The 12,408-nt window shown below is 45.5% G+C and overlaps 1 protein-coding gene across 1 annotated transcript in view; it reads left to right on the forward strand.

Moving 5' to 3' along the window:
* LOC142577708 (corticotropin-releasing factor receptor 2-like) overlaps positions 1 to 12,408 on the forward strand; it is a 311,337-nt gene that overhangs the window by 235,939 nt on the left and 62,990 nt on the right. The window contains exon 5 of the mRNA XM_075687163.1: positions 5,831 to 5,963. Coding sequence (XP_075543278.1) covers positions 5,831 to 5,963 — 133 coding nt within the window. The remainder of the gene's footprint in view (positions 1 to 5,830; positions 5,964 to 12,408) is intronic.

The following is a 12,408-nucleotide window of genomic DNA, read 5'->3' on the forward strand; positions in this document are numbered from 1 at the left end:
TCAGTCATTGAAGCTTCATGTCCTATTAGTAAGATTAGTTTTATGATGGGAAAGGGAAAGAAAATTACATTCACCTGATAGTAGCATAAAGATACTGGGAAAGCCCGTATAGGATTTTCTCAGAAAGGAAGGTTCGCAGTTAAAGAACATTTCGTCGTTTGTCTGCGGATCGAAACCAGCACCAACGCCTTCAAAGGGCCGTCGATCCGCTATGCGAATTAACCGGGAAGCTGGCATATTGCAGAGTGACGGCGAAGTAATCGATAGCCTAAAGCGAAGAGAGAGTGAATAATGCAGATGGGTTCCGTGCTAATTCAGCATCTGGAACAAGTTTCAGAAGCAAGAAGCGCCATCAACCCTATAGTAGAATGAAGCAACAAGGAAAGGGTTTCCTTTTGTACTGACAAAAGAAATCCATGGGTTTCCTTTGTAGGATTTTCACAGCCAATACACCATGGGGTGTATTTTAGGATATTCACAGCCAGTACGTCATGGAGCGTCAAGCTCACAAGGCATGGAGTTGTACCTTGCTATCGCAAAAACTCAAGAAAGTCCACAGCGTCCTGCGAACGTGTTGTGGAAATAGATACATTACTGCACTTCAAAAAAATAATAATTATTCGAAATCAGCGCTATCTTCATTCGGAGGCTTTATCACTAAAGAGTACCGCTTTTTCTTAGCCAGACGTGGTTCTTTCTGAGCCTTGACGTTCTCGCTGATGGTCTTCCTTACATTCATCATCTATTGACCACCTTTTGTGCGACAGTCATTGATTTTGCCTATATAGAGAATAGGCGTGCAAAGCTTTGGGGAGACTTAACAATCGACGTTCTTGTACTGTATGCGTTCATACAGTGACTTTGTTTTACCTTCTTCTGTCTTTCTATTAGTCGCAATTTCCCCCTTCCGCAGTGCTGGGTACCAAGCCGAGCTTCAGCCTGGTTAGTCTTCCTGCCTTTCCCTTATCGCTTCCCTCTCTTGTTCAGGCGATAATTGAAGAACGATTTCACACCTCCTTCAATCAAAAAGCCACAGAGGCACTTAAAGTGACAATTTTCCACATAAGATAACATCACAGAAACAATTCAACACAAAAGAAAGCGAAATGCCATCGCAAGTGTTTTATACGATAAGCGTGAGGTGGGAATACATCGCAAAAGAATCGCTCTTGGCTCACTTGTGGCTCCGGCTACCAACAAAGACTGCCTTTGGAAGTTATACGATTGTTTCATCCACTCGTATTATTTTTTTTATTAGTACTGAATGCTTCTCTCTCTCTCTCTCGTTCATTATATGCAGATCACTGTACGCCTGTCCACTGTTTTCTCTTGGGAATTAGAGCATGATTTTTAGACTTTTGGAAGTAAGCTTGGAAGGCACGTGCTAGAACCTACTTAGTTCCTGCGAGCGCATGAAACCTAAGCGCGCTCGCAACCCTCCATCGCCTGTAATGGAGGTGCACAGGATTTAAAGTTCGCTGCATTTCTTGTTTGCTTCAGCAAGCCGTCGCAGATTTTCTCATTTTCAGGCCATACGAGCTGACTTATTGTGAAAAAGTTGAAGGTAAATATTAGGCCTCACATTTCCGTTTTGCCGCAAGGTAAAGAACTCCCGGCGGCCCGATTTAACCAAGAACCCCAAACTGGTGCATCGCCCGGTTCACCTCTTGCAAAGCAATGAGAGGCCCTAGATAACATACGATCCCCGTTAAGGACCGGACTTTCTTTGGAGCGAAGCGGCCACTGAAATGAGAGCTATTTGTCATGGAACCTGCACGGCGGGTTGCCGGCGCGCCCCCAGGCATGGCATCTCCGAAATTTCCCCTTGCCTAACGCGAGCGCTAAGAAAAAAATGCCAGACGTGAGCTATAAGATTACGGGCTCTTCCGAGAAGTGATACTTTCACAAAAACTGGGCGAGCACGTCGGCTATTTCAACCACTCAAGACAACCGCTCGGAAATCTGGGGAAACGGCAGCACTATTTCTTCGTGTAACCACACAATTGGCGCTCAAGTTGTGTCACCTCGCAGCTCTACATTGCGGCGATTAGATTGCGTTTATTCGAGAGAGGAGAGGCCTTACGATTGCGTGATGTTGCACGAAATGAAAGGCCAATTTCAGGCTGTAGCTCATCGTCGCCTTACGTCCTTTCTAATTCTGTAAACTTCCTCCCCTCGACACTGCATTTTGACTAAGGAAGAGAAAAAATGTGGATAGCCACACCACCCGATGACCGAAGTGGTCAGTGAGTTTTAATGACGTTTCCCGGCTGTTCTTGAGCGATGGTATTGTGACAGAGGTTCTAGTTGTCTAGTTAACGGAAATTAAGAGCATGTGTGAGAACCACTTTGTAAGATTATTGTACGTGTTGACACTCGCTGCCCACCACCGCAGAGAGTGCGACCAGATAAGCGACGCGCCTGGTGGGGCCCCTCACTGCAATGCCCCAACAAACACCGTGGTCGACGCCTGCGCCGCGCAACTACGAACCGTGGCCTCCGAGATTGCACAGTCCGCCCTTACGGTAAAGTGCACCAGCTCGATTTCATAGGCCACGTGGCTAATCTGTCGAAACAGTGGGTCTCGAGTTCCACTTATGTTTCCAGAGGTTTTATCTGTTCTGCACCGCCATAGTGCATCTCAGTGCGTGAAGTTTACCGTCTCGCCATCTACGTTGTGATAGGCGCCATGTAGGTGCGTTTTCCGTCTTTCTTTTCCTTTTTCGGTTATATATATATATATATATATATATATATATATATATATATATATATATATATATATATATTATATCCTGTCGACGGTTGTAGCTGCCGGCGCACTTGGTGGCTGTGATGTGCTGATTGCTGTCTCGGTAAAGCTGCGAAGGCCAGCCAGACTGAGAAGCCTACACACTCGGCGTGACTATGGGCACAAGTGCTTCGCTCCGAACTGAAATTCGGGCTACGGGACTTGCGCGGATTTTCTTGCTCTTTAGGACGCGGTGTTAGTTTCCATACGCTGAACAGCCTTGCAATAAAACGTTCGACAACTAAATATCAATCCCAGTAATGGCAGCAAGGATGTCTGCACAAAAGAAATGGGACGTGTTTCGGGTCAAGGGCCTTGACTGCCCTGTCTTTACAAATGCAATTGCCCTCGTAGTGCTGATGTCAGGAAGAGTATTACTAAAAGTGCGCCCACACTGCTTTTACCAGCTGCGAATCCCTTTCAGCCCTAAAGAAGTTTTGGGAGTTGTCGATCTGAAGCAACTGTACGTGAACGGAGAAGCAATGGAGGCAACTGACCTCGCTCAATTCCACACCGGGTGTGCGAGGAGGCCATAAATTTCCCATCCTAAAATTTAAGTCGATGAGCGGCAGTGACTTGCCCGAAGCCCAAGTACAGTGTGCGAGGCAGTAGCCCATGTGGCTCTACCCAGCTTTTTTACCGCTTTCTGTCACGCGAAGCAATTTCTACATAAAATTTCGTTATTCAGTATATATAAGAGTGTATCCGTCTGGCTCTCTGGCATCGTTCTCCTTGATCAGATAGCCGCCTCACTGACGTCGTTAAACTTTAATGCAGGACCATGTGAACTTGAGTGACCCAGTGCCTTCCATGCATTCCTCCACAACTCCACACCATAAGATGCGTGCTCGTTTTGAGCCACATTCTATTCCTTTAATATAGAGAGAAAAGGAAGGGCAAAAGAAAGGAATAACGAGTGAAGGGTTTACTTACAACAGCATTCACCGCGCAATCATGGATGATCGCAAAACTCAGACGTCTTCAAAAAGTACAGCAGTGATCTTGTGACTCGCTGCACGAATGACGGTCGAGTTCATGGCGCTAATGTGTTTTTCTTTGTCGTTTCTTCTTTCTTTTTTCTTTATCTGCGAAAGCTCTACCGTTCAACCGGCTTAAATCGCGACGCAATGCCTGTATTTCATTGACTGCCAGAGCTTCTGCCGATCCCTGTCTCCGTCCGTCCGACTGATGAAAGACGAAGCTACCCGCCGTGGTTGCTCAGTGGCTATGGTGTTGGGCTGCTGATCACGAGGTCGCGGGATCCAATCCCGGCCACGGCGGCCGCATTTCGATGGGGGCGAAATGCGAAAACACCCGTGTGCTTAGATTTAGGTGCACGTTAAAGAACCCCAGGTGGTCAAAATTTCCGGAATCCTCCACTACGGCGTGCCTCATAATCAGAAAGTGGTTTCGACACGTAAAACCCCAAATATTATTATTAAAGACGAAGCAGCTGACGCTTTATGACGTATGTGCTGCGAGTGTGATGACGGTGTGATGAGAATCGAAATCTCTTATGCGCGGCTGTTTCTAAATCATGCACTAAGGCCTGCTCCTTCGGTAATATAAATTTATAGGCCACGTAGAATGTATACATGATTTACACGCAATAAGGCAGCTTAATATGCCCGCGAATGTTAGGTCATGGTTTCTTCTTTTGCTTTCTTTTCACTTAAGCTCGAATAACGTGAAGAAGAGCCGCAGTAACTTTGCAAAAATCTTCACACGTAGTTCTAGGCGTGTTCATTGTGAGTAACCGCATATATTTTTTGTTTGTTTGTTTGTTTGTTTTGTTTTGTTTCACGTGCTTTACATATTCGCATGCTTCAAGGGCTCTTAGGATCATATGTCAGCGGGGTAAAATGAGAATAACAACAGCTGCACCGTATGTCTCCACAGTGCGGGGCCCGACAGGCGCGAAGAAATAAATTGGACACAGGAAATGCTGTTGTACAATGTATTTTGTGCCAAAGCGACCAAATACGCACCCCGCTCAGTTGCACAGCACTGCAATTTCATACAAAAGCACACACAGAAAACTGGTGCAGTGATAAACTCTAAAGGCTGTTTATATTTACACTAATTTTCAAAGAGCAGTCCTGTTTGAATATGGTGATTTGCATTAAGTAAATACAATGAGTTTAACGCATAAGAGAGGAAAAGAAAAGTATATATAAAGCAGGAAAGGAAGGCAGGAAAATCAACCGTACGCATGCGCTATGTTCTGTACCCTGTGCAGGAGGTAGAAGGATCAAAAGAAGTATGTAAACGGAGAGCATACTGAAGGTGAATTTCTTCGCAAGTGCACACCAAAACTGCAGTCAGCTGCTGTGGTCTCTCAGCTTCAGGAAGTACAGAAGCGATCCAAGGACCTTCTTCCCCGAAAATGGGAGTGGTATTTCGAACATGCAGAGATGTTCTATAGACTCCTGAAGCTAAACCACTGCATGAAGCTGTCCCATCCATCCCCATGTGGACCAAAGAGGTCTTTGTAAATGGAAAACCGAGCAAGCGGCACAATATCGTTGCATCTTAGCGATATAGGCCTTTCAGTAGCTGCAGTCTCAAAAAAGGCTCTAAAATTCGCAGGTGACTGTCCGACAGTCGAAGGCGTTCCACTAATGACGTTCTAAACAGTGAGCTGAGTTCCGAATTCCACGGGCTGCATTGTGCGCAGACCGAGCAGCGCCATCAGTGAGGTCATGAAGCAATGACCTGGCCGCCACTGAGAAACTATGGTGTGGACCTTTTGGAAAGCATCCCGGATATCGGACACCAAGCTGCCGCATGTTGCATCATGTAGGCTTGACAGCAGGCTCTGAAAGGTCGATGGAAAATCACGATAAAACGCCTAATTCATTTGTGCTTATTCAATGTTGACTCAACTCATCGCGCTACGGAGAGCGGAAAGCTCAATCGCCATCGATTTCATTTAACGATGATCTGAACAAGGACAAGCTGACTTGATAGGTCCCGTGGTTAACAGTGACTGATCGTGACATAAAAGCTCATACGTTTTTCGTTGTGCTCTCCTCGCAGGTCGCTGCAGTGCTCTCGGACGCGGGTGCACCAGAACCTGGTTCTCGCGCTCATGGTGCATGCCATCATGCTCGTGGTGCTCTCCATGCCGGTGGTGCTCAACTCTGAAGAACCAACGCCGTTCGCCCAGATAGTGAGTTTGATTTACTTAAGCCACTTTGTTGCCAGTTCTTCCACGAAATGCAAATAGTTCATGAATTACAGGACGATAACACGAGGTGGAGTGGGCGCCCGTTCTCGCAGTTAATTAGAACACAGTTCCCTCACTATTCGTACCACAAAGGCCCGATTCTTGACCGTTAACAATTGAAAAAAATAGGCTACGTTAGAGAACGCAATCCTAAGACACGGTTAGGAAATGAACGCTACATTCTCCCCTATAAAAGGCATGCACACAACAAGGATACGCACAACCTTGAGAAGGGTAATAAAAATAGACAACAAAGCTAAGTATAGAGGCGTCTCGTATTCCCATGCGTAAGTAAATAGAAGTTCCAAACACTATGCACTCTACGGAAACTACTCAGAAAATAAAACACGACTATTTGCTGCTAAATAGAGCAGACTCCCTTCGACAACTTTTTTTTTTATCGACGGACTCTGGTACAACCATAGGTGCTGAGAAAATGAATATATCGCCGCGTCTCTTATATCGTCGGCCATGCTCGAAATTCTTAGAAACATACTCGCGGTTAAGGAAGAAGCATGCCTTTTTCGTTGTTCGTTGACGCAAGAAACGTTTATGTATGAGCGCTAGGTCGTGTGACAGAACGTGAACGAAATGAGAGTAGAAAGAGCAAGGCACTACCGGGCACCGCTCACATCATGAGGATACTGCTTTTCATATTTATTTGTCGCTTTCTCTTAGCTGCCTTGGGGCGCAATACGCCAAGCCGCGACGCGTAAATCTCCTCTCGGCTGGCCGCCATTGTCTGACGCCCAGTGGACAACACAATCATGCATGCGCATAAAATCTGCGAAAATGAGGCAGCAACAACGCGCCCTGCGAAAGGGGCTAAAAAAGGAAAGGTGGGAAAAACAGGAAAGAAGGGTATGATATTACCATCACCTTAACGGAGAAAACTTGGTTTTTGCTCTCCTTTTTCTTTTTCTATTCAGTATAAGGCTGGTTGTTTCCGTCTCTGTACAGACGATGCGAAATGTAATACAAAGCGACGCGGGGCACGTTTCGCACGCGTTTCCTTGTTTTGTTTTTACCGCACATCGCTCGTTCTCGTTGCTAAGCCGAGTTATACTTTTCTTTTCCCTCAGTCTTTTTTCTCGAAGGAAGTCACAGTGAAAGAAGACTATTTATTTGCTCGTGAGCAATACATTGCAACGTATTTCTCCCTATATGTGACTCAGACACATTCGGCTACTTTTTTTATGTGGAGCGCTAGTTAGCGCCGTGAAGAAAGGGCAAAGGTTAATGTCGTCAGTATCGAAAATGCCTGAAGAGCACCTCCTTCGTCGCAAGCGAAGTTAATAGAAATAAACGAAAACACAATTCTCCGATTAACATAGATCGGGTACTTCATTTTCTTCATAATGTCTATTTTGTATATTCGGCTGGTTGATTTTGTCATTTCCTGAACGCTTACGTGCACAGTATGCAATGCATTGTCACTCCCTCTGCATCGCTCATCGATTCACGCGCGTTCGCGCAAAATGCTCGCCATTGTGTAATGTATGCGTGCGTGTGTAGGTGGGTGCGCATGCTCTCCTTTCTTTTAAAGCTCATTTCCTAGTGTCATATCCATATAATTATTCGACAACTGAAGACATGCAATACTTCTATGAAAAAAAAAGACGTAGCTGTTCACCAGCCGTAATATAGTTTAGAGGCTATGGCGCTGCGCTGCTAAGCTCGATGTCGCGGGTTCTACCTCGGCCGTAGCGGTCACGTGTCAATGGAGGCGAAATACAAAAACGCTGGTCTACTCAGATTTTCGCGCACGTTAAGGAACCCCAGGTGGTTAAAATAAATGCGGAACCCCGCCTACAGCATGCCTCATGTTGTGGTCCTGAAACGGAAACGCCAAGATTCCTGTTTTTCAGCTTGGCTTTAGTTCATGTCTTAGCTATGACGATTTGAATTTAATAAGAAAATTATAAAGAAAACAACTTATTGGCCCTTTTCTGCGGAGCCGTTTGCTCTAGAGGAACAAGATGGCGCTGTCGGCGGTGCGCCGCACTTTGTCTCAGCGAAAGCGTACAAATACGAAACCATTACTTGTGCCCTGCTTCTGTGCGATCAGCTGTCGGGTGTTCTCCAACGCACTGTACTCTATTCATGCTGCAAAAGACCTGCCATGGTTTCCGAGTGGCTATGCTGCTGGGCTGCTAAGCACGAGGTTGTGCTTTGTTTTGTCACCAACGAAGTTGTGTCATGACATCACTTATAAGTCTGGCAAAGAACTCGACCTGTGTTGAATATAGTGCATAATATTTGTTTACTGTAATTCAATTGTATCTCCATAGCAAGTATACTAAGTTGAATGAAAATAAATACAAGCTCAATTTTATGATGACTTTTGTTGGTGTGCACAGGAAATCACAACCGAGTGTCCGACCGCTCATTCGAAATAAATTTGGGTAAATATACAGTAAATTTAGAACTAAAGCGATTATTTAAATGAAGCCATTCATTCGTTTGCTTATTTATTTATTTATTTATTTATTTATTTAATTTATTTATTTATTTATTGTTTTAGACAACAAGCCTAGTGGCGCAATTGACTTCAAAATGATTCCCATGCTCGAACCAGGATTGGTGTGTTCTTTTATATCTTACTTTATTTTACATTTGTCATGAAGACATAGCCAATACCACTTCTCCTTAAAGAAGCTTTCCCCAAAACACTCGTTATAAAAATTGACCTTTTGTTATCTCCCATTTAGTTTCTTTGAAATGCAAAGGAATATTATAAGCACTTCAGAGGTGTAAAAATCCAGGCACATTAAAACCTTCACGAAAGCAAATTCAGCTTTAACAGAATCAGTTGCGTTGATTCAGCAATGACTAAGCAGTTTGTGTTGCGCATATCTCAGTATAGAAGAGACTGAAACCACGGGCAAATCTTTCCTTTTTATTCTATTGCAATTCTCGCCTCACTTCCTTTCTCTTTCTTTCGTTTTCTTTTTTTCTTTTTTTTTTTCTCGAAAGTACCGACGAAGTAGTTTTTTCTGGTCCCGGTAGCTGCCAAGAATACAGTCATACTTGCGCTGAGTCCATCAGGAGCTTGTTGCCTCGGGGTACTAAAGTAATTGTGTCCCGCACGATGCTGTGTGAAGCCCCTCCGTACTACGGGAACTGGTGACAGGCCACATGTTTCCGATGTCCGTCCGTGACGGCAAGTTATTTGACGCCGTCTGGCTCATCGCTCTCGGCGCGAAATTCTTGGTCTGCGGTTATGTATTTACCTACTTTCCCTGCGCTGACGCGAAGAAAAAAAAATAAAGTAAGGAAATAGGCCACATCACATATTCACTTTCCGAGAAGCGGGGATCAACGCCATCTGCTCCGTCGCCTCGAGGCGATGCAGGCTTGCACCTGTGTCGGTACGGAGGGACAAGAAAAATGGCTGTTATTCCTTGTTGAGATGCGCTGGTAGAAAAAAAAAATGTTAGTCGTCCGGCTTCAAATATTCGCTGGCGGCCTATTTGTGAAACCTGATAAACCTGCTAAGGTTTTTTTTCTTTGTGTTTCCTTTATTATATATATATATATATATTTGAAAAAGCAAATAAGGGGGCTTGAAAGTGTTTGTGCCACGCTTACGAATGTCAAAATACCACCCATATGGTAGAAGGCAACAAAACAATAAAAAGCGTAGGGCGGCAATTTTACTGGCGTTTAGAAGTTGTGAAATGTCTTCTTTTTGTAGCAGAGCCGCAAAGTCTAGTATTTCATCTAAGCGAGCTGCCTCAGAATTGTTTGCGAAAAATATCCATTCGAAAGGTAGAATGATGCATACCATATCCACTAAGAAGCACTCCAAACACCTGCAATATGTAGTTTGGTCGGAGCTTATTAATAATGTGGCAGGTAACGATAGCATGTGATTTGTGTCGTTAACTTGGCTCTCCAAGAGGAGGCTTTTGAAAGAACTGCGCTGTCTCGGATTTACTATACAGTTTCAATAGCTTGCCCTGTATTTAGGCGTTAATACCAATGAGGCAACTGATATACTTGCTCACGGTACATTAGAGCGAGGCCAGCAAAAAAAATGCTCCTAGAGACCTTCAGCGTTTTCTAAAACAAGATGCCACCAATCATTTTCAATCTTTATGACTACCACGTCACAAGCCCTGTTTGACAAAGGGAATGGGCAGACGAGAAGCTTGCTGGGCACTTAGCATACAAGCAACTCCAGAATTCGTTTCTTGTGCGGACAACACTATCCAAATAAACAACGATGGATATGACACCCAGCTGATGCGTGAAAAAGCCGGTGTCTGTAGCAGCGAGACAGCACCTAAATTCTCACTGACTGCGACGCCACGTCACCTGCGCGCCTCGACGGTTCAGAGCGAGCGGAAGGGAACGCTTGCTGTGCTGGTGGGCGAGTTGGTTACGCATGATTACAAAGAAGGCGCCGTATAAGAGAACAGACGAAGGAAGGAGACACGAGACAACCACGTATAAGCTTGCTGGGGTCGCGCTGGCTCTGCAAGTGTTGCGTGTGGGCACCGCCGCACCACGTCCCCCTCGCTCTCGCCGGCCTGTGTTATTCGTGCGCTCCTTGTCCGCGCAAGCTCTCGCCTGCGTTATACCTTCGCCTCGGTAATCGCTATCAAGAAATAATGTATAAAAATAGACCAAATTCAAAAGGAAATATGTTGGCGGCAGAGGGTTCCGAACCTACGACCCCGCGCACAGAAGCGGAGTGTCTTACCACTGGGCCAAACCAGCGCATCCTATGGGTCTATTATTGACACGCATGGCAGCTGCAAGGCCACCATTATCCACCATGCTGACTCTCTCATTGGCTGTCGAGAGGTTACGTGTTTTAAAATTTGTGCCGGGAAGCGGAAGTTTTGCAAAATGCAATTTTGCGTTTTCATCAACGTGATGAAACGTCACGTAAGTTGCAAAGTTTATCGACTAATACATTTCTCCTGTCCTTGGCAGCTATATTACGCCGTTAGCGCTTCAAAAACGAAGTGAGCGGTAGCGTGCTGAGGCCATTGCAATGAATCTGCAATTTCGCCAATATGCGGTGGCCGTACAACATAGCCGCCATGTCAGCTTGCTGATTGGCTGAAGGAGTATGCCGTGGGGAGCGTCGTAGGAAAGGCCGCTTTGTAAACGTAAATTTGACGTTGCGTGAAGTTGCACTCGGCCGCCATTGCAGATATCTTCCGCCATAATTTATGGTACGACGAGCCGCCTTAATTATGCTAATGAGTACCCATATGCAATGGCGTTCGAGAGGAATGCATATCGCCATATTTTCTTCGTCGTTTGGGGCCATAAAAATGTTTTGTTCATAAGGCATGCTCATGGCATCTGCATCGCTCTCGGGTGGTGTTGGCATTTCTGTTTCGGGCCATCACTTTTTTAAGAAGGCGTTTATATGAAATACTATTGGTTGAACATAGAAAGCTTTCTGCAACGTTGTCCGCTTTTCACTGCTGCGTTTGTATTGTAATCATGATTAATGCCTTATCGTACAATGAAAAGTTATGGCAACGGCGTCTTTTTAGTTTACAAAAAGGAGTGTACGTAAGGTGGTGCTTTAAAGTTCCCTCACGCGGTGTGCGTAAGTAGCGAAGTGAACAAGAGATGGCAGCACCGGCGCTTGCGTCGCGCAAGCGCATACCTCTGGTGCACGCAACGCTATCGGTAATATTCGGCCGTTTCTGAGCCAGCCCAGTCGGGCTGAGTTACTTGCGTTTCGCGGGATAGCGATAAGCGGCCTAGAACGTGCGCTCGTCACCACTGGTAGGTAAGTTGTCTCAAGGTAAAAAAACAAGCGCGTTGGCGCCAATATATTGCTACAGTGTAGGAGTAAGTTGGGCGAATAAACAAGAACATCATCATGGTAGCAGAGGCATATGGAACACTTAAGAGCTCGAAGAAGAGAGTCCATCATGCGTTCGAAGGTGGAAGGGGCATTGTAGTGCCCCCCTTGGTATGACTAAATTGGTAGAGGCCATCAGGTGTAATGAAGGCTGTTTTCTCGCGATCGTTTTCGTCAACAGCAATTTGCCAGTTCCCACAGCGGAGGTCAATGGAGCAGAAGTAGACGGCGTCGTGCAAGCTATCTAACGCGTCGTCGATTCGTGGAAGAGGGTATACGTCCTTCTTGGTGACCTTGTTGAGACGGCAATAATCCACGCAAGACCTCCAAGTGCTGTCCTTTTTCTTCACCGATACGACTAGGGAGGCCCAAGGACTGTAAGAAGGCACTACAATGTTCTTCTCGAGCATTCTGTGGACCTCGTTTAGTATGACGACGCTTTCAGGTGCTGACATACAGTAAGGTCTCCGGTGAATGGGAAGGGCATCGCTTGTGTTTATGCAGTGTGAAAGCAGGGTGGTCTGACCCAACGGACGACTACCAAAACCGCAG

Source organism: Dermacentor variabilis, chromosome 4 (assembly GCF_050947875.1).
Source record: "Dermacentor variabilis isolate Ectoservices chromosome 4, ASM5094787v1, whole genome shotgun sequence".
Classification (NCBI taxonomy): domain Eukaryota; kingdom Metazoa; phylum Arthropoda; class Arachnida; order Ixodida; family Ixodidae; genus Dermacentor; species Dermacentor variabilis.